We start from the raw sequence: 23,475 nt of genomic DNA, 5'->3' as shown, positions 1-23,475 counted from the left end.
AGGGCTGAGTCGGGGTTTATCTGAGAGGGGGGTCCCTCTCAGTTAAACCCCCGACCCCAACCCCCTCATCAACATGTTGACAAGTGGAGCAAACCAAATGTGGAGGAAGAGAACTTGGGGGTGCAGAACCTTCTAGAAACCAAAAAGACAGATTTGGACTGTCTTGGACTGATCACAAAACACTAAGATAAGGGGATTCACAAGTGTAAGATCTTAGCAGGAGCTGAGGCTGTTGAATGGCAAAGAAAAAATTAACATTCCACAGATTGATTAAAAAAAGAAATACATTTTTACTGAATTATGTACAAAAATGTAAAAAATCGAAATGCAATATAAAAATATAGCAATTTTTTTTCCCACCAGAACAATTTTCAAATAACGATTTCATTTTTTTGGTGCTTGGGGTCATGACAGGATTTGGACATAAAGGGAAGGGGGCAAGGTTATTGGTCAACCGGACAAATGCGTCATTGGTATGAGCCGTGTTTACATCCTTGAATGAAGGCATGCACTATGGCACAAGGCAAGTGTAAATATTGAGACAACTGAGAAGATGGCTGTGGCTATATCCTTGTAGAAGCCAGTTACATGTTTGTGAAAACAGCATTGGGAAATGAGAAAAATACTATTTGTTCTGATAAATTTGTAACTTATGCGTCTAACCCTGAAACCGACTGGATCGCTACCGGTCTGGCGGTCACAGATGGCAATTTGTAAACATCACTTTGTTGTTCACAATTCTATATTTTTTTATTACAAGAAACCTTTCCATACCTACAACCACAACATATTTTTTGAATCTGGCAATACCTGTGCCATCAATTCAATTCAAAATAGAAGGTATTACACTAGCCCAATGAGTGCCAACTTCATGTATGTAACGTCAATATATGAAAAGAGGTTTTTCCTTTGCTAAAGATTTTTATCCTGATACCTACAACTACTTCAAGGACACCTAATCTCTTTGAGTCGGGCAAATCAGCTTCTGATGTTTACTTGCTATGAATGTCTCTTTTCAACAGTTTCCACACAACCTGTCAAACTGTTTTCTCATCCATGCCTGTTCTGAGTTCCAGCTGCTTGGAGTTCCAAGCCGTGAAGAGATGCCGGCCCCTGAGTCACATAAACACTGTTTGTCTGTCAGTTCCTATTCATATTAGCTTGGAGACCTCGCTATGCTATGATAGCACTTTGTCTGAGCCCAAAAGGTTCTTGGAACGGAGAACCTTGTTGACGTGTGTTCCACGTCTCAGAGCTTCCACATTGTAAGACCTCATTCTGTCCACAAAATAACTCATAGCTCGGTGGCATTGCTTCTATTAAATTTTCTTAAGTAAATTGGCCGACATTCAGACAAAAAAACGAAACCAAAACAGATATGACACACATTTACAGCTAGGCCTTTTGATGAATATTGTGATGATCTTGGAAAGTTGCTTTCTGCATGCACATCATGGTTTATTGTACCCTGGGAAAGTACATCAACACCTCTCACACTTAAATACAAGATATACTTAGATATTCTTTGGAAAAGCCTGTGAAAGTGAAAGCCTGATGTGTTTTCACTTCAGTCATCCCATCTGAATCTCATCAAAGCGCACAACCATGAGTGAGTCATTCAGAAAATACCGTCCTGCCAGGATATTAGCACAGTTCCTTCACACCACACCACCATACCTTCCCTGACTCCCCGAAATAGAACCCAGAGCAGAGAGCACACCAGATATCCTCCTGAGGTGTCACAATAACTAAAAAGTCATCAGGTCCAGAAATACTTTCCTTTCCTCACTCCTTGTTTTGGGAGAAGCTCCAATGGAACCTTGGCAAGAGGAACTACATCACAGCACCCATGTGTCACTTCCTGCCGGGACGCTCAGTCCCATATGCAAACTTTGGAATTTCCAACAAAGCATTGTGGTAAGGAACACTTTTTAAAACCTAGCCCTGTGGAATGGCCCCGGCAGAGTTGAAATGTTGAAATGTTGAAAAAGAGAACATTTCATCCAAAAGAGGATGAAATGTTCAAGCACTTGGACTCAATTTATCATTCACATTTCAGTTACACACAAACTTCTTCTTACCAAAATGGTGCCCTGAAGCACTGTCAGGATTTTGGATTGAAGTTCAAGCTTTGTGTTTCTAAGTTTTTTCTCGAGTTCTTGCAATAATTTAAGAAGGCATTCAAAAGATATTCCTGTTTGAGATTACAATGTCAATAATCGATCCATCAGTAATACATCCCTGCTTGTGATGTCACACACGGATCTATTCTGCTCATCAACGACACCTTGGTGTAGCATTGGGGCCCTTTAATGTATCCATTTGTTGCTGATTTTTGACAGCGACCAGATTTGTCATATATTGCTTCACTATTGTTTGAACTAGAGTGTATACATCATTGCTAAGAGATTAAATTGGGGGATTACTGTAATTGCTGTGTGACATCATTGTATATAGTTAATGATGAATGTTTCTTCTTTCACCTCAATCAGCTTTATATCCGCAGGAATGTCCTCTTCACCGAGACTCAACTAGGGTTGTTGTTCAATGTGCTTTTTTTGGGTTGGGAACAATCTGTATTGCTGAGTCTCCTTGATGCCAAATCTGAATACAATGGTGTGAAAATAAAAGAGAAACCTGGCCTTTATAGCACCCCAGGGACTGGATGCAGCCCCCAGCCCTCCGCTCCACATTGAAAGAGGACTCCACCTGAGTGTGGAGCTGCAATGGGACGGACTTGGGACCTCTCATCTCCTCTGATTCAGTTATGTTGAGGGAGGAGATACTGGGGGAACTAAAGGATATTTAGGGAGGTCTGAGATATATGAGAGAGAGATTGATATAGAGATATATAGAGAGAGAGAGATAGAGAAAGAGAGAAAGAGACAGAGAAAGAGAAATAGATTTACCATTCTCAAGTTACCCTCAAGCCAAGCGCTCCTATCACGCATGTCTCCGTTTGTATAAACAGTTGTTGGTTCTCATGGTTCTCATTTCTCACATTTAATTAAAACCAGGACATGGTGTTAGAAATACACATGTATTACATTTCAAGATTATACAGTAAAATAATGACACTTCTCTTTGAGAAGGGATTTAATTTTTTTGTGGAGCACACACTGAAAATATCAACCATCAAGAGCCATCCTAACCTACATAGAGACGAGTATGGAGATTTACATAAATATAGATGGCATAACTAAAATAACAGCAACAGTAATTTCATTAAAAAAAACGTTGTTTCGTTCTAAATAAACCATAGAACAAAGGAAATTTACCAGTTTCTTATCGCCATAGAATCAAATGAGTATTGCTATCAAAAACCGTTTCCCTTCACCATAAATACAAAGGTAGGATCGTTGCAATGGCTTTCAGAGCACATCTTACGTGGGTGTTATGACGAATTAGGAAGAAAAAAATACGGAGAAGAAGAAAAGAAGAAGAAAAAAAACTGACACATTTTGGATCCTAGTTCCAATTCTTGATCACTTCGAGAAGTGATCAAGAATTGATCACTTCCCTCCTTTTTCTCTTTTATATTGCTGTCTTTAGCCGGCTCATATACAAAAGCAGGAATGTACACACACCCCCAACACACAGACTTTGGGCACACCAGAATTAGGAGGATCCATAAAGCAAGGGTCCATAATGTGTGCAGCCTCTCGGGCAAGGGTCCATAAAGCCTTAGTGTGTGGTTTGCAGCCTCTCGGGCCGCAGAACAATCAGGACAGTATTTCAAAAGCACTCTGGCCCACAGTGGGAGGCATTGTCTCCTTGAAGATCATGTGAATAATTTGGCAATAATGGATTTTGTTCTGTTTTGTGCGTTTCCATGGACACCGTTTACAGGAAGAACCTAAGACACAGGGACAGGCGTAGTCCTGAACTTAACCCTGATAACCAGGTTGTGTTGTTTGATCGTTTATCTTGAACCTTGCCTACCGTGTTGTGTGGGTTTTAGCACACAAATGAGTATTGCATAAGTAAGGACCTAACTCAACCTTTCACATTCAGTTTTTCCCTGTGATATAGATATTTTTTCAGGTAACATTGGTCTTGGCCTATAGAATTTGAGAAAAGGCAGAATTCAAAGACATTTTGTTCATTCTGACCACCAGACCGGTTTGGTAGATTCTACTGCATTGCTGCAAGAGTCACAGTCGACTCTCGATGGCTTTTTACAGGCATTTGACAAATACCGGAAAACTCATGAGAATCTACCATTACTGGTCATATGCTTGTAATGTACAAGCATAATTTAAGTCTGATTACACATTATTTCTAACTTGAAGTACAGACAGTTTATCGGAGAGTTTATATTACCCTTAAAACCATTTAGTCAATGCTTTTATCCAAAGCGATAAAAATAAATGAATATAGTTGCAATCAACAATAACGGTGTCCTAAAATACTAGACTATATTTTCAGAAAGAGATTCTTCCATATGTGGAGGTAAGCCGAGCTTGGTAGGTATGGTAAAATGGCAACAATTATTTATGATATATTGATTTATCTACTGTATATAGTTATTTACTTCCAAGTGCAAATGCTTCAAATGAGTAGGCCTGACGGTTAAGTCTGCTGTAGATTTCCTCATTGTTTTTATAGTAAACCTGCACCTCTGCCATGCCTTTAGGGGAAAAGGTGAGCTGCAGGACTCGCAGCTACAGAGAGGACCATGTTTGCACTGTACAAATTCACAAAGCTTGTTTTCCGGTATAGTTGAAGAATTTTAGGGAAACGAGTGAGTGTAAACGAGACATATTTAGGAAAAGTAATTTAAGGGCGAAGCTGAAACATGTTTGAGAGTTGTGGATAATTTTTTAGATTGTTCGGTAAAAAGGACTTCCAGGGTTAAAGCTAAATGCATTCAGTGACAAGCACACTAGTTTTTAGCGTTCATCATCCATGTGTTCATGGTTTGAACTCAAGCCTAAAATGTCAGGTAAAATATTACACTTTAATTGGGTTTGGACAAGTGTTTCAGAAAATAAAAAGGTTGTGTACCTGCGTGTCAGACTCCATGTAGGGGCTTATCTTGCCATCATCGCTTCCGGTTGGTGACCACACTCTGTTGTCATCTGACCTGGAAGACAGAGGGGGAGAAAAGCGTGAGAAAGGGGAGGTGGAGGTGTGTGTGTGTTTATGTGTAAGTCGGAATGTGTGTGAGAGAGTGAGTGTGAATGTGTGTGAGAGAGAGAGTGTGAATGTGTGTGAGAGAGAGTGAGTGAGTGACTGTAAATGTTTAACAGTGTTGAAAATTTTGGAGGAAAGGTTAGTTATGCATCATTACACTAAGCTTTCTTCCTCCTGGTAACTTTCCTAAAATCCATACAAATATAAAATATATAAAAATATGTATTTTTGGGCACAAATAATTAGACTTACTGCAGTTAAAATACGTCATACAGCATCAACATTATATGTTGATCACAATGAAAGAGCTTCAAATATGTGTGTGGCCAGTGAGTGGCAAAATATGAAAGATATGTTTGACCTTCATTTGTAAATTATGCGGTGTTAAAGAGTGCTTTCAAGGTTGGAGGCGGCGAACAGTTGCATTTCTCGGAAAAGAATAATGGGGTTCATTATTTGTACTGTTTTGGAAGTTTGCTGTTGCTATGGCATTTACCATGATGTGGGAAGACACATTCTTAAAGGGCAGTTCCAATGAATCTGAGAGACCATTGAGGAAGTTTGAGAAATGCCCCACTATTAATGGCCTATTTCTTTATTTTTTAAATTTCTATTGGGCTTTAAAGCAGTTACACTGTGATCATTACGATCTGGTTCTTCACTAAAGATCTGCATCTTCACTTAAGATCTGGACCTTTAGTGACCCCATGATCCCAGGAGGAGGGGACAACCCCTGTGTCCTTTCCAAATACACACCCTGGCACTTGTACCGATAAGGCCCTCCAATCATCCTCCATTCTCTAATTGATACACTGATTGGCCGTGTGTTGGGATCCAGGGTTTCCCGCAGAAAATGTGTTAGTAAAGGTGGTGGGTTTGCAATCAGACCGGGTGGGGGCTGCTTAACAACATTGTCAAAATACCGACTGAAACAAGAATTTGTGCAATTTGAACTTTTAAAATATTAAAAACAAAACTTTTGACACAGGTGTCCAACCCCTGCCACAGACATACACATTCACTGTGTTAAGCGTCATGGGTACCTTGAAAAGCACTCCATAAAGTAAATGTCATTTAATTATTATTCAAACCTTTACCTAAGCCTGGAAGCTCATTGAGCTTTCCCTCATTTGCAATGATGTCGAGATCCCTTAAAAGGCAGACAATTCAAAGAGGACAACACTAAAACAATTTTACACTCAGGTGAAGTGGTTTGGGATCCTAGTCTTGAAGGAGTAGTGAGGTTTCCCATTTTGAAGATGTGTGTGATTTCAGAATAAACCCACCACACTTGAAGAAAAGACAGCTAGCAGAGCAAGTAATCCAACAAATCATCATACACATTCTGCCCACGTCATACACTTCTGATTTTCTGTAATGAATCCCAGGGCCCAATGATAAACTGGCTCCAGGCGGTATGCAGTATGTCTGTATATTATGTCCCCATAATCTACGACATATACAAAGACTGCCTCCACTGTACTTTTAATACAATTGAAAGGGGAAGCTGGATCTGTTTCCATAGAAAACAGAACTTAGTATTGCTTGCCTTGAGTGCTACTTTAAGGTTGACAAGTGCATCTTGCGCAGCATTAACATAAAGTTGTAAAGCACAACAAGGAAAAGTGTTTAAATATGATCATTACAGTCAACGTCTATACAATATGGATGGTATAAATTGTAAACAAGACAGGGAACATAACAGATCCTATGTGGTATTCTGAACCCTTTTAGAAGCAATTCAACCAAACCCAATATCAGATACACTCTGAATAAGCAGTTAATGATCGTATTGACTACTTTTGACTCATCCATGAAAATAGCAGCACAATGCTAGCTTTAGTCCATGCAAGACAATACAATTTACAAGTAATGTAACAGATGTTGCTATTTAGAGGTCTAAAACCAGTCTGGTAAGGGCTCAAAACAGAATATTCTAAGATGAATGCTTTGAGTTGGTTATTCACCAGTGATTCCAGCATTTCTACTAGCCAGGGAACTCTGGATATTGGCCGAGTCTGTTGTCTCCTCCATTGTTCAAAATAATCACCTGACTTAAAGATACTGGTAATTATACCAGTTGAAATGGAAAGATTAAATATATATTATTTGCCCAGTGATAAATGGAGTGGAAATCTTTTTGAAAATAACTGATAAAGTTTATCTGCTCAAATAGATTTCATGTTATCAAGGGTTTGTAGTGCAAGTCACTTCGATAAATTGGATGTAGAGTGAACAAAGAAGCATGGTCTACGGGGCATGAAAATATTTGACCTTCCTTATAGCAGCTCTGCATTTATTTCTTAGTTGATTAAATGCTACTAAGAAATGGAAGGGTTCTCTGAACATCTAGCAAGAGAACCGGCTCGGTTTCTTTCCTTAAACAGAGACTTGGTAGACTTAGGTAGTGATGAACGAGAATGAGGATGCTCAACCAGTGGGGGAAGTTCGGATTGATCCAGTATGCCATCTGTTGGTCAGCTGAGCTGGGATGGGCAGCGGCCAGTGGCATCCGGTTCTCCATTCACAGGGGCCACCGCAGGGCCAAGGGTGACCATTAAGTTGATGGGCCTCTCTCCCTCTCAGATGTGGTGTGTTTGCATAGTTTAATGGTGAGGTAAGTGCAGCCATGGAGAGCTAAGCTAATCTAAAGAGAAGCCAACTCGGCTGGCAAGCAGCTGTCGCAGCAGTCAATAACCACAAACTCAGAAGTGTGATCTCAGCACAATAAACAATTAAAGAGTCAATCAAATTGGGAAAAGAATCAAACTAGAACCAAATAAAATCTGTTTTTACAATCACTTTAATCCAGGGCCAAGTGGTGACTTCTGCCGCAAGGCATGCTGATGAGCCTCTCCCCGCCTATTTAGACTAGGGATAAGCCGTGCCAAATTCAGCTATAACACTTACAGCTCGGCCCCACCCAACGCGTGGCCTTGGGTGTGGCACTCGCCTCCCTTTCACTTTGTATCGGCCGTGTGCCGTACCACCAAGTGGGGCCATGGATTCTGGGAAGGCTCGCGTGCGGGCGGGTGATCGCGGCGTGTGTAAAGGGGAGGGACAAAAGTTGAACATCAGTTAACTTTATGCAAATGAGCGAGTCTTGCAGCGTACGTTCAGCCATGTGATTGGACAATTGACATTCAGCGAGTACTGGCGGACCATACGGACTCGTGGTTAATACAATTTCCTGGTTTAAAGCACTTCCATCGACAACGTGGTGAACTCTCACAAGCAGCCACTAGAGCGAGTGCGGGGCGTGGCCGAGCCGCGAGAAACGCTAATTAACAAGAAAAATATTCCACACAATCACCGAAGCCACGAAAACAACCCTCTTTAAATGTACATTTCAAGAGAGATAATAGCACATGCAATCCCAGTGCGTTGCGTAGCTTTTCAAGTAGCATATGCATTGGATTTTTCCGACTACCACATCCTATTGGATATAGTGTGTTGGTGTTGGTGTGATGGTCACAGCATTGGGTACTGGTGCTTAAAACTTTATCTTAGGCAAAGTATCACTTAATTGCCTTGTTGCACAGTGTCAAGAGATTAAAAAGCTGAGGCCAATTCAGCTTTTTTCCTACAACACACACTCAGTGCTTTGATGATATGATGACATACAGTGCACATGTGATATATGGTGAACAACTCAGCATTTAAGGGCAGAGCAGCACAACTCAGTCTCTCTCTGTCTCTCTCTCCGTAATTTCTCTTCCTGTGTTACTAAACACAGGCCCAAAAGGACTGCTATGTGCCTCTAATCTCTCCATCATCTCTGTCTGTCCATCTTCCTCTTTGTCTACCTGCCTCTCCCCTCTCTTGTCCCTCTGCCCACTCATGAAAGGCCTTCCAAAGGACTTAGAATTTTTCAACTTTGAAGGTTGTAACACAAAGGACACGACAAATCCCTTTTTCATGCACCATTCAGGTCTAAATTTATCTTGAGCTATGATGGTCATTGCATCCACAAGCGTGGCTATCACGTGATCTGCTCTATACCAAGCTTGACGGCGTGACGTCTTCACGCTCTGGCCCCAACGGAAGACCAACTGAAAAATGTATGAAGCAAATTTTGTATTCGGCTGTTGCACTTTTTTCTCATTTAGGGTTGAACTACTGCCACACCGGTGACATGACAGTTCAACAGGTAGCTCTCATGCGGTTTCTCTCATGCGCATGCGACTCATTGGATTGCTACTACTGTTGTTATCACGTGACACACTGTGTGTGTAATTTTTACAGATCCAGCGTACTGGGTCATTATCGGCCCGATACCGATGCCGTGGATCGGGACCTAGTTTAAACTCAACAGCATTAAGAGCGCACACGACTGAGTGAAAGAAAGTATGAAAGAGAGTTGTGTCGTTTCACAGCGGTGGGGATGGAGAGTGAACAAGCTCAAAGCAACAATCCCCCCGAACCAGGTTTCATTTCTAGATTTGGAAGACAAATTTTTGGGTGCATTGGATGAGTTTACTTTAGCTGAATGCAATCTACATGTATGAGTAGAATCATAGAAGCCGAGTGCCCTCAAAATAAGACTCAAAAATAAAAACTTTAGCTGAACACAATCTACATGTATGAGTAGAATCATAGAAGCCGAGTGCCCTCAAAATAAGACGCAAAAATAAAAACATATTTTCCGAACTTATGCAGAACAAGGCCTGTTCGCCAGCAAATACCCAAAAAGTCAAACGACGGCTGGACAGGACATTTGATCTTGACTTCAATTTTTGAACTGCAGCAATCCCCATTGTCAAAATGCTGGAAAACTTTTGACCAGGCCCAGGCTAGGAGGTATGGACCATCATAAATAAAAATAATGATACCTAAACCCTAGTTTCCACAGACACACTGTAAATACACTGGAAAATCATTGGAAAGTTCAGCAGTTCGCTTGGGTAGCGGTTGCTGGGGTCGTGGTTGCTGGGGTCGGCCGTGCGTGTTGGGAATACCTTTTTAGGTTGCCAGCAGCTTTAACGATTATCAACATTATTTTCTATATTATTTGCTCACTATTTAATTACACATACACCCCCTCCCACCCATTCACAGAGACACACGGACATCATCACACACACCCATGGATGCAGGGGAACAGTAGGATCACATGAACACAGGGAGGCCAGCCCTGTGACCCATGTGTGATGCCATTGTGGGAGTAAACTGGCGGGCCTGCTGCTTCTGGGGGGGACTTGAACATATGACCAGACCATCATCTGTCTGACAGACCCCAAAGCACCACTGGGCTGGCTGATAGTGGGGTGAGGAATTGGGGTGTACAAGATGGGCAGAGACAGGGACAGAGAGACAGATAGACAAAGATAGAGCTCCGTTGATCTAGCATCAGATAAGAGCACAGAAGACAGCCAGAAGACTTGAGGGCCAGTGTCTCTCTGGCTGGCTCCCAATACAGTGCACTGAAATTGGACAAGAGAGGCCCTTTTTCCTGCCTTCTTTCCCTTCTTCCTTTCCTCCTCATAAAGCATGCTTCACAGTTTCTGGTCGTTCTTTTCCAGCCACTTATGAATGATATTATTTCATGGTTTGAACCAAATCGCCTCTTTTTTAGGGTAGCAGCTGCCTGCGATCGGCCAAGTCATGACCTCATCTTGCTTTTCTGTTTCATGAAGTTCCACGGCCACCAAGTCATGAACTAATCTCTCTGCCTTGGTCTTCTACCCTATGAATATGATACAAATGAATAAATCTGCGGGTGATGAATTGAGGAGTCATTACAAAGTGACATTTTTTTTTTCAAGGCCTCCGGTGGCAATGATGAGTTACTGGAAGTTATGGGTCAACAGCAGCACAAAATAACAGTTTTCTCTCTCTCTCGCGCTTTTTTCAGTAATGTCCTCAGAGATTTAATATGTGGCTTAGATTACATACAAGGAGGATTGTGCCCTTTATCCCCCGGCTTAGGAAGAGGAACCCAACACAGGAAATACTGCACTCAGTGTGTAATTGAATTTCCAGCCATATGCATAGCATGACAATTTTGGCCATAAAAATACCAAGGAAGGCCCTGTATGGGTTTTCCTCTTGGTCTTGTGAATATATGCCCCTAACCTTGTTTTCAACTTCTCTCTCTCTCTCTGATTTTGGGCTATGTCTACTGTTTTGGTTCTCTTAATCTTCTGATCGTATGGTTCCTTTATCTTTGAGTAACATCTAATCTCTCTCTCTCCACCTCCAATTTACTGCTTACAGCAGACATCTTGTATATACACTCGGTTAGGCATTACCTTCTTCTAATGTGAGACGTGACTTTCTGCTCTAGTTTTTAACTGCAGGGAAGCCCCGCCCACCACCCTGCACATAAACAGGACCTGCTCTGTGGGAGCTGGTGCACAACTTCATGTTTATTTATTTTGCACAGACCCCCCCCCCCCCCCCCCCCCCCACACACACACACACAGACCCATAAAGCCACAGACCCATAAAGCCACACACACATAAAACCACACACCCACCCACCCACTCACCCACACACACGTGCTCAGAGTAGACAAACAAATGCATGTTACGCATAAAAACACAGACACACATTACTCTGCTTCAACACATAAGCAGTAGGGTTGAAACTGTAATTGCTGAACCGACACGTTCAACAAAAAAGGTCCCATTCCAGTGGATACCAAACGATCACGTGTCCGTGGTCTCGAAATTCTCCTTATCTCGAATACACTGTGCAATAAAATACAGAAATTGTAAAATAATAATATTTTAAATAATTGAAAACATTTACATGATTGGGTGTGGAGATTACTTCCATACAATTGTCCATAAATCCCTTCTGCATGTGTTTCTGTTCACATTAGCAATCAGGGCTGCAGGCGGGTGGCACATGCAATGGAAAGTGCCACTTTAGCAGAAACACCAATGCTGCCTTCATAGCTAACAAAGATTTAAGGGCAGTCACTGGCGAACCAACCTTTCTTAAATCTCTCACCTGCATCCCAGCACTGTGTTCATCTGCATACCAGCAGTGTGTTCATTAGGTTGTGTGCCCTGTTCCTGCACGTCTTGACCACTGACTTGAATACTATAGCATGTAAGTCACTTAGCGCGCATGTGTGTGTGTGTGTGTGTGTGTGTGTATGTGTGTGTGCGTGCGTGCGTGCGTGCGTGTGTGTGTGTGTATGTATGTAGTCTGCGTGTATATCATGCCTGTGGAAATATGCACAATAAATGTGTACCTACCCGCTGACGTGGAGTGTGAGCTTCTGAGTGCACGTCTTGATTCTGTTCTGGGCCTCCATGTGGGTCATGGTGGCTGTGCTGTCTCCATTGATGGCCAGGATGGTGTCCCCCGGACAGAGGTCTCCCTGGGCCGCCTTGCTGCCCGCTGTCACCTGTCACAAACAAACACACACGGAAACCACGCAAACACATAACCACACCCACAGACACACACACACACACACACATTCATCGACAAACATAAACACACACACAAGCAAAAGACCAAGTCACACCAGAGAAGGAAGAGAAAATGGGAAAACTGTCAATGGTGTGTTGAAGAAAGAAAGAGAGAAATCATGCAACACCATGGGAGGGGAAGTGAAAGGTGTGTTAGAGAGAAGATAATATTAGGGTGGATGTGCCAGCGCCCGGGTACCAACCCACCAGGACTTCCTGTCTGTGGTGGGTTGCAGGAGGACCCATGGGCAGTGCCTTAGGCTTACATCCCAATGACGAGTCAGCAGATCCACGGTCTCGCCACACAAGAACACGGTTTGATTTTAGATTCGAGTCTTGAATGCAAAGAGAGGTTTGGATCCAAAAAGAATGGTCTGGAATTATATATTCTGATTTTTGACCTTTGGAAATCGTGGATAAAAATTAACGATCCTCAAGTAAATGTTCAACCTCACAGCAATCTTAAATCATTCAATCTAAATATTTGGGAAAAATATTCCCAGGCTCCGAGCGCTGTCTTTGAACAGAGATTGCATCTTTATAGGCTCCACTAAAACCTTGACACCCATCTGTGAATCATCAACCTTCAGTGGTGCTAGCGAGAGAGTTTGTTCAAATATCTTATATCTTATTACTTCCTGATAAAAGTGTGACAATGTGACTAGATCTTGATCTCATTCAAAATGTCTCAGGGGAGTAAGTGCGGTTTACACTTGCTACATGTGAAAACTCTTCCTTGGATCGTTGCTGACTGTTAGCAGGTTTCGCTCTTTTGAGCATTCATTGCTTCAGCTGATGAACTCCTTCAAGCGGTTTGAGGACTGGTTTTGTGAGTTTGGAGGCACTCTGGGTATTTTTCCACCTTCAAAAACACACCTGGTGACCTTTGTTAACAAATTCCCATGATTACACACACACACACACACACACACACACACACACACACACACACACACACACACACACACACTTTCCAGGCAATCCACATGAACGGTCATCTGGTTTAGGCAAGGAAAGCTTGGAACCAACCAACCAATCACATCAGCTGTCATCAAACCAAGACATCCCAAAGGAAAAAAGGCACCAGGCAAACGCTCATCCTCATATGGCAGCAATCTGGAGTGGAAAACAGACGGGCCACTGCCTGATTAAATTACACAAGACATGCTCTGGAAGCGTCTACAAAATGTGAACACGCGCTGTGTAATCGTTTTGTGACACTCGTGTGCTACAGCTGGCCGCGGCCTTACCAACGTTGACATTTTCTTCCTTTAGTTTTCTTTCCCCAGCAAGTAAAATTCCCCATAAAAAAAAAACATGTGTGCAGCCATTTGTACAACATTCCTGGCAACATTTTTGAAGCAGGTAAGGTATTTACTGCCACTTGCTGCTCAAAGACTCTGTCTCAAACAAAGTCTTTAGCACCTCTGCTGGGTAATTCCTTTGAGCTTGGGCCTTAATGGGCTGGCAGAGTTCAAAGCCTCAAGATGGGGGAGCAGATTTAGAAAGGCCCCAAGTTCAGCTCGCCAGCATTTACAAAGACACGTGGGATTCAAGAAGACTTTGGACATTTATATTGAATTTCTCGTCACTGTCAAGATTACAATGGTCAGCATTTAAAATGTGAAGATGAGAATATATATTTATTAACGTTTATTCATTCTCAAGTTTTTGTATACGCACAATAAGGCACTCACATTACTTTTACATCATACAGGCCTTTTTTTTTATAATTGACTGGTTGTCAGAGGTTTAAACTTTGTGATATTTCAACTATTTGTAGGAACCCATGCCACAGCCAATTCAGCTCTAATGTCTGTCTTGCCTGTTTCAGAATTCTTCCTTTAATGCCTTCCAATGCACCTCTGGCTCTCAATCAGTTCTGGTAAGCGGAGAGTCATAGGCATAGTGGGAAACATATGCGTGTGAGTGTGGGTTAGTCAATAAGTGTGTATCTAGTGGTCTCTGGGAACTTAACTTTATATTATGTGTGTTGGGTGTGCACACACAAACACACACACACACACACACACACACACACACACACACACACACACACAACTCTGTGTGTGCCAAGCGCTCTTTCAAGCATATAAATTTATTTCTTCATATGAATCTCAACAATGTTATTGATTAAAATTCCAGAGAGAAGATCCAAGTGATTATTTAAACAAGAAAAGCCATCTGCCCAGCTGATAGATGGCTTTGGAGCGGAAAGCACAATCAGTCAAATGAGAGTGAAATGTCCAGTACCCCATCATGTGCATGTTTAATGATCAGCAGATAGCGTCTGCTGGCAAATTAATGTCCTACGATGTTGCACCAAGCTACCAGGAGGTGCCCTGACGCCCACAGTGTTGGGTGTGTGTGGTTCCAACTGTGTTTGTCCTGTGTTTGGTGTGTGTGCTTTCAACAGCGTTTTTTTCTGTTTTTGGTGTATGTGTCCTCAACTGTGTCGGTTAGGGTTAGGGTTAGGGTTTGGGTTGTGTGGTGTCAACCGTGTTTCTGCTGTTTGTGGGTATGTTCCACAGAGGCAGAGAGGGGCAGAGAGAGAGAAAGAGGGGGACAGAGCGAGAGGAAGAAGAAGAGAAAGAGAAAGAGAAAGAGAGAGAGAGGGAGACAGTTAAAGAGGGAGGAGGTGAGATAGTGAGAAAGAGTTGGAAGAACAAAGAGCAAGAGGGAAGGAAAGATAGAGGGGGTGAGAGAGAATAGTGAAAGATAGAGAGAGAATAAACAAAGCCAAAATAAACACCAAAGAGGACATGTGGGCCCATACTTTAATGTTTATCTTCATGTAAAATGCTCATTTGCGAGAACCGCCTTTGCTCATTTGCGAGAACAGCCTTTGGGTAATGCCTATTGTGGAGTTGTTACTGTGAGTATCCATCAGTGAGACTGCATCATCTAGGATGTTTGTGTTTATGATCCCATCAATTATGTGGTGATTCCATAAACGATAAAAAAAGATAAGTAATAAACTATTGCAAGTTAACTGTCCTTTTGATCCTACAGGCATCCCTTCAACAATTTTTTTTCTTGATCAGATGAAGTGTTACTCCCGGACAGCGGGCTGCGGCCTCACACATTCCATGGTGCAGAGGACGAATGCTGGCCCTCTGCCAAGCAGCCTTTGGTTTGTTTGCTGTTTCAATGTGAGAAACCATGGTCACGACCTTGACGGTGACCACTTTGAATACATTTCCAGGCACTGTGAGCTTCTATCAGTCTCATTGTCACACTTTCCCTCTGCCAAGATGAAAACACAATGGAAGGGCTGGACTATTTATTAAAATTAACATATAAAAGGGACCATTACAGGATGGCTCTCCGGAAGAAAACCAAACGTGGCTTGTTTGTGTGCTAATACATGTGTATCAGTGCACACTTACTTACATTCCATAAAAGCATAATTTTCTATCCTCTGCAGCAAACAAGGACGCAGTATCCAGATGAGGAATCTATTCATCTCAACCATCAACAGTGCCAATCTACCTGTTGAACAGAGATTGTTGAACTGCCTCTTTCTACAAATCCTTCGACATTTATATACATACATATTAATTTTTAACAAATCTGCGGCATAGTGAGGATTGCATTTGTCTGTTAATGGACCATGGAATATAAGTTAAATCCTGAGGAAGAAGAAATCTCAAGCCCTAAAGGTTTGAACGACTCAACACCCTCAATGACGACAGCAAAATTCTTTGACAGCACCACCCGCCTATTATCTTTTGCTGAAATGGCTGAGTCGCTGCTCGGCTCACAAAAGCCATAATTCTAGCTTAGAGAAAACACGCAGAGAGCAGCCTCAGTCGCCTGATATTGAAGGGAGAAAAATAAGAAATAAGCTAACAGAACAAACAACAATTTAGGTCACATGTGTTTTCTCTGGTATGTGCAGACAATCAAATAGATTGAGAGACCCTATATGAGGCAGAAAATGGCAGGGATGTTAAGTTCATTGAGGATGTATGCAGATGTAGGAGGGTGTATGCGGTTTCAAGGTTATGCCAGCACTACTGTAGAATAATCATGCAATCTGAGTTCTACTACAAGCACTAAATTACAATTCCCTGTAAACACAGGCCCTTGTAAATTCACCTCAACAGTGATAAGATAGAAATGAGTGTGTAATTTCAATGGGTTGTTGAAATCGCATGGCTTGCTCACTTAGCAGGTCAAGGAAAGCAATGGCTTGAGTATTAACCGGGTCGTAAGTGGGTTCCCTTTGGGTCTACCCATTATTAATAACTACGAGGCAAGGTTTCGAACTATGAGGCAAGCTACCGCATCCTGATCATTTCGTCTCTTCTATCGTACACAATTTCAGACGTCACGTTCTTGTCCAAGCGGGGGTGCGACCGTGGAGGAGGAGGTGATGATGGAGGTCTGCAGCTAGTCCCTTCTCAAACAGCAGCCAAAAAAGGGGGCCGATCAAATTTGATAGGATGCCACAAAATGAAACGGTTAGTGGCACCAGTGCCACAAGTAGAAAATGTCTATTAGCGCTGTCTATATATGTTTATAAACTTATATAGACTTATATAAACGAGATACACAGATTTATCGGCCACCGACCCTTATTGTCTGATATACACCCTAAAAAATGATTGCGCACAAGACGCGCCCCCCTGATTGTGTGTGATGATGGCTGATTTAACCTGTGCACACTGATTTCTCAATGTGCAACATGTGTGTGGCCAGTTGAGGCTGCTCTATCCAGCCACCATCCACACACTCTTACACAGTAATTTAAGCATGCCATTTACGATTAGGAGGAGTCAAAGATTACTTTTTTGTCAAATCCAAGGGTACTCCGATATTAAGACCACTGCCAGATCACCACCATGGTGGCCAGTGTGCCAAGCAAGGTACTCTAATGAAATGACTACTAAAATAAACAAATAATACACTCTGCACCTATCCTATCTAATGCTGCTTTCTGTTCTACTGTTTCCTCCTATCTCATGAACAGATGTATTCCTCTAGGACCTGTTGCTGTACAGCCAGGTGTAATCTACAGCACACTGAAGAGGGTTCAGCGTTGACACACACTCTGAAGAGGGAATTAGCCACATGGACTTCACTGGCTTTCAACAGGCAGGGTTACATGATATTTACTGAGCAGTCAAGGTGATTGAGAACAACGGGGAATAGCATTGGGGTTTACTCCCTCCTCCTAGGAGACACTTTGGATACAGAAAGACTATCTCTGAATAATGTCTTTCAGAAACACACACGCACAGACTTCCCTTCTTGTTCACTGTGGCTCTTTATTTGCTTTCTGGAGAGCTGCTTCATTGTGTGGATGTGGAATGCAGTGAGAGTGTGACAAGAAGGGGACTTAGGGGGAACTTCAGCAGTGTTGATGGACTAACCTTCATGCCACTGGTCTCCATGGGGATGAGCCAGATCAGGCATAATTAATTGATCTTTTGCTCAGTGTCTTCAAAGAGCATTTAGTTAGAACTGAAGCTTACATTTCCTTTGAATGTTCGGAAATAAAGAGAAGACGCATAGAAAATGAAACAGCCGATGCAAGGAATAGATGATGGAGTTGCTCTGATCTTCTGAGCATGATCTTCTCATAATACAACCTAGCTTACAAATAGCCTTTGTATACCTGCCCTTTATTGTACCTATCTGTACATGCCTTCAGATAGGTACAAAAGGGTGGCCTCTATCTTTCATTATATGACAAACGTACAACCGAAACGTGCTTTTACTTTTGGCAAGCATACATGTGCAAACCAAAGTACCTGTAGAACCTGTGTACTTGCAACACTGCCTCAGCTATTCACAAGGGGGTTTCTTTGCTCATTGTTCAAACCATCATTTTTAAATCGCCAACAAACCAGGAATGCTATTGGAACAACAGCTTGTTGCTGAGGAACACAAGATATCTGTGGTCTGTTCACAAAAATCTCAGTAGTGTTATGGTGGTAAGCAAAGAAACTTACATATAATATCAGATATCATTGAATAGATAACATATCTCTAAACTACACAACTAAAGGCATTGTTTTAATTATCCATCACACACACACACGCACGCACGCACGCACGCACACACACACACACACAGACACACACACACACACACACACACACACACACACACACACACACACACACACACACACACACACACACACACACACTTTTCCAAAGAATGCCAGGGCCCATTGCTGCATTTGTCTTTTTGGGAACATGGTCTAAAATCAGCGGGTACGAGCGTTAATCCTCCTGGACAAATGACACCCTTGGTTTTCTGCTGATGCCAGGGGCCTGTAGTTAAAGGGTCGAGCTAGTGCCGGGGAACAGGCTACAGCTGAGAACAACACCTGGAATCCCTCACCGGCACCAAGAAGCTCTGAACGAAAACAAATGTCAACACGCCCCTCCAGAGAATGGCGGTGTTTACCCTGGCGGGATGAAGTATTGGCTACCACCAGCTGCTCTTCTGTTGGCTCTGAAACCACCACCCTTAAATTTGAATGATATTTCGGATATTTCTGCATCGTTATTATTATGATTTTTTTGTTTTAAAACTGAGATTTTTCAATGTCAAAATGAATTAGTATTTTGTGAACCGCGTAAAATGAAATATAATAATGTAGGCTGTACCTGTCTTAAGAGTGATAGTAGCCTGTACATGATCAAAAAGGGTTTGCAACCTCAATGAGCCTCATCTGGCAGTGCAAAGTGCTCTTTTAACCTGCTGTTTTCCAGTTTTTTCTTAGTCCAAATAAGGACAGGTTGCTTGACTATGGCCCCAGGGTCCTATGTTCCCCGGATATGTATGGCACATGATGGGAACAGGACAAAGGATCCTATTTTCCCAGTATCCCATGTTCACCTGCTCTTTCCAATCTTCATAATGGGAACCTGAAAGAGATGCACCCCAGCTTTGTATTAGCTAAATATGACATTAGCTGTTGTCCAAAAGTCGTTTTTGCTTAGGAAAGTTCCTAACAGTGATATTTTCAAACAAAAATACTAATTGGGATTCATGTAGATAAATATGACTGGACAGGAGTGGGAGCAACCATTCTCATTGGTGACAACCATTTCGTTTCACTTTTTTGAATGGGAGCCTTTATTTAAAAATGTAATTTCAATTTCATCCCTGGTAAGGAAGTTGTATTTTTCACCGGGTTGTCCCTCGTTTATAAAGCCTGCATAAAGCAACACGGAAAAGCAAGGACCTAAGCAAGTATCTCTATCACTATCTATTTTTGTTGTTGAACATTGCAGTTTCACCACGGGAGACCCATGTCCATAACCTACGTCTCTGCATTATGTTGTAGCCTAATGGAAGTGCAGTCAGATACTCTAAGCACCACGGTGGTCGTATTCCTTATGAACCCCGAAGTCCTTATGAATTCTCCTTCACATCTTTCCTTGACCTTAATGTGATTTTCCATTGAGGACGAGGAGAAGAGGTTAGGAAAGGACACGTATTGTTATTTTTTCTACTATTCGACCGCAGAGCCAGTTTATAGTCACAGCAAAATCATTTGCCGTGACTGACATCTCAACGTCGAAATGTCCAAATAACAATGAATGCAGTGATATTGCTAAAATAGAACAATTTATTTCTTCACCTAAAAAATCGAATACAGGTTTTCAAATAAAACCGGATACCGTTTATGAATAATTTAAACTTGAAACAGGTCCAGCTTTTCCGAACACAATTGAAGTTCAAATAATGTGTTATCAGAATATTGAACATAGGATCCCGGGAACATAGGACCTTGGGAACTTAAGACCCTGGGAACAGCCTTTCAACCGAGTATGGAACAATGAGACGGCATGATAATATCTACCTAGTGTAAGGAGACGAAATTTTTCGATTATCAATTTTCTTTAGGTTTGTTAAAAAGAAAACGGCAGATTGGCCAAAATGATTTAACTATGATATCTTCTTAAGCTTTGGTTCACTAACTAAAACAAGCGAAAGTGGCTGCTCGAATTATTCCATCTTGTATTGATAGCCTATTGTTTATGATCGGTCACGCCTGCTGTATGGTATTACGTCGACCAAAAGACCCCTGCATAGCGGGATCGCATCATAGCCTATCAGATAGACACAAGATTATTCGAAATGAATATTCATAACCAGCAATCGAGAACCTTTACCATTCCAAAAGGAGGTCAGACTCAGAACAGCAATTGCGTAGCGGTACACCTCATGACCCTCGAGGTCTCAGCCTAAGAAGCGTAGTTAGGTGTGTGTCAATCAAGCATGCAACTCCCACTCCCACACATTCCTGGTCACAGTCGACAGATTTTTGACTACACATTAATATTGATGAAATGATTTCAACTCAAATAGTCAGAAGGTTTATTCGCGCTTAATGAGACACTAAACTTCAAATCATGAGCGTTTTTGGCACTAGCAGAGGCTTCTTTAACTTAATATTATGTAGATCGAGTAGGACTACAGCCTAGTTTATTTTCTTCTTGGCCAACTTTTGGTAATGGTAAGTTTGTAAGTATAACATTCTAACCGCATCACCCATTCGGCAGTGTGACTTTTAAGCATGGCTCGCTGCATGTATCGCAAAAATACCTGAAAATATCACTTTCGTTCCTGTACTTACCCTAGAAATAGTTAACGGTGTGCTGAAATCCCGTCCTCCCACAAGGCGAAATCCCCAAGGTGAGGGTCCCTCCAGTGTCACAGTCTGGGGCATATTCGATTCGTGATTTAGTTTGTAAAGGCACACACGTCCGAGGCAGCCAAGGTCCGAAAATATAGAAAAATGTTATTTTTGGTTTTGTGAAATAACCTTGTCGGCTTTCCCAGCTTCTAGGCAACACTATTTAAATGCTTAAAAGTTAAATAATGAACCGCCTCTTACGTGAGATGAGGGGTTGTGTGTGCAAAGCCGACAACCCTGCCTGTCTCACTCTCAGCGAGTGTGGGAGGGACCGGGGAGCTCGTTAGACGCTCTGTGTCAGGGCAGTGGTGCCTCACTGAACATAACGGGAAGAGTCGGTCAGTGGAACTTTCTCAGAAATCACTTTATTAGCATGCACACCACACACTCAGTAGGCTTACAATGCAACGTACGAGATTTTGTTTGGACTAGTAGACTTGTTCACCTATAAAGCTGATAGTTGTGGCCCTGTCTGTCGGTACGTGACCATAAACACAGCCACATGGGCAGTTAATGCAGAAATATACTCAATAAAAACTATTAAACAAGAACAAGAGTATACAATAGCGGAGTTTCTCTGCGGAAAATATGAATTGATTATTTTTCGCAATTCTGAACAGCACACCATTACGGCGACACATGTGTGTTAGGCTGATTGGCTGAAGAAGTTTGTCCGTCAAAGTAAGTCCTCCCGCCCACTGAAATCGATGTGGACAGCCAGAGGTCCAGACTGATCAGTGTAGCGAAACAGAATGTGAGGTCACTTGATCACGATGAAGTCCAGCCTAATGGGTCGGGCATCTGATGTAAACTGCCACTGAAACATCATTGTTGAAGCAGCACTTGAGATGCATCACTGAAAGAAAAAAAATATTGGATCTGTCACGTCATGTGACATTTAGTTGTTTAATCTATTTGAGTGTATTAAGTCTTAAAACATACTTTTCTGTATGAAATTATCTGTATTAACAAAACAATTGGCATTATATCTGACAAGGTCCATGTCTACTTATGATTTGATGACACTAAACTTCAAATCCACCCAAAGAAAATGTTCATTTTATTTTCAAAAGAAGACAAACAAAAGAATACATTTAATTCAGTTAATAATGAAGTAGACTCTTCATGATAGTAATATGAAGATTCACTTATACAGCCATCCAATGAACACATCAAAGGACTGCATGAGATAAGACAATTTGAACTGTTCGTAGTTAAAGACATATGGGCAAATATTTCAGATATGTCTTCAGATCCCATCACAAATCTATGCGTGGGCCCCAAACCATATAATGCTTATTGACATATAGGACCTTCTCTGCACACAAACGTAGTGGTGGGCTTTAGTCTCTTTTACTCTACAGGATTTTCTAAAGGTTTCAGTTCAGCTAAAGTAAACCTATAGATGTTCCTCAGCTATCTCCCAGCGAGCCCCTTAATAGCTCTGAGGGTTAGGGTTTGTATTATCGCTATTAGCAGTAGTGACGACAGCAGTAGCGGCGTCCACAGTATCACAAGTTCAGGAACCTTTGTGGAACACGTTGGTGAGAACACAGAGTGACTTATGGGAATAGAGGTGCCCCTGGCACCAGTGGCTCTGTTAAAAGCCTTGTTTTCTCACCTTACAGTACAAACATGCATTATAGAAATAGGTGGAATGCAGCCAATCAAAGTTAACAAGGTTTGGCAGTCAGTAAATATAAATACCATCCATGAGATAATTGGCTATGGACAAAAAACCTTTGTGTGTGTGTGTGTGTGTTACATATGGCTGCCATTTAAATTGTTGTTCAGTTCATATTCTTTCTTCTATACATTTATTAAGTCCCTACTGCTGCAAAATATCTAAGAAAATACGAAACAGGAGCCTATAAGATACCTAACTGTTAGATACACAACACAAACACACACACACACACACACACACACACACACACACACACACACACACACACACACACACACACACACACACAGAAACAAAGGAAATAACCTTGGGTCTGGATATAATTTTTTGTTTTTGCCTTTGCAGAGGGTTTTTTACCTTCTGCCCTGGGCTCCAGAGTAGTTAACCTGAGCACAGCAGCTGCAGTGTACCAAGCCTAAGCCCTTTTACAATGATCTCAACCACTATAAAACAATGGACAGCCCCACGCAACGTGGTGCAACAATTGTGTTCGAAATTGTGTACAGGAATTTAATTATCATTATATAATTGTATAATGATATTAGCATTCAGTGTGTG

At 41.9% G+C, this 23,475-nt stretch overlaps 1 protein-coding gene across 1 annotated transcript in view; it reads right to left on the bottom strand.

The window, feature by feature from the left end:
- pdlim4 (PDZ and LIM domain 4) overlaps positions 1–21,419 on the bottom strand; it is a 33,447-nt gene extending 12,028 nt beyond the window's left edge. Inside the window, exons 1-3 of the mRNA XM_079737628.1 lie at positions 21,171–21,419; positions 12,346–12,497; positions 5,008–5,086 (exon numbers count right to left, since the gene is read on the bottom strand). Coding sequence (XP_079593754.1) covers positions 5,008–5,086; positions 12,346–12,497; positions 21,171–21,263 — 324 coding nt within the window. The 5' untranslated portion in view covers positions 21,264–21,419. The remainder of the gene's footprint in view (positions 1–5,007; positions 5,087–12,345; positions 12,498–21,170) is intronic.
- Between the last annotated feature and the right edge of the window lie 2,056 nt (positions 21,420–23,475).

This window comes from Pollachius pollachius (assembly GCF_949987615.1).
Source record: "Pollachius pollachius genome assembly, chromosome: 6".
Taxonomy (NCBI): Eukaryota; Metazoa; Chordata; class Actinopteri; order Gadiformes; family Gadidae; genus Pollachius; species Pollachius pollachius.
This window is presented reverse-complemented; position numbering and strand designations above follow the sequence as displayed.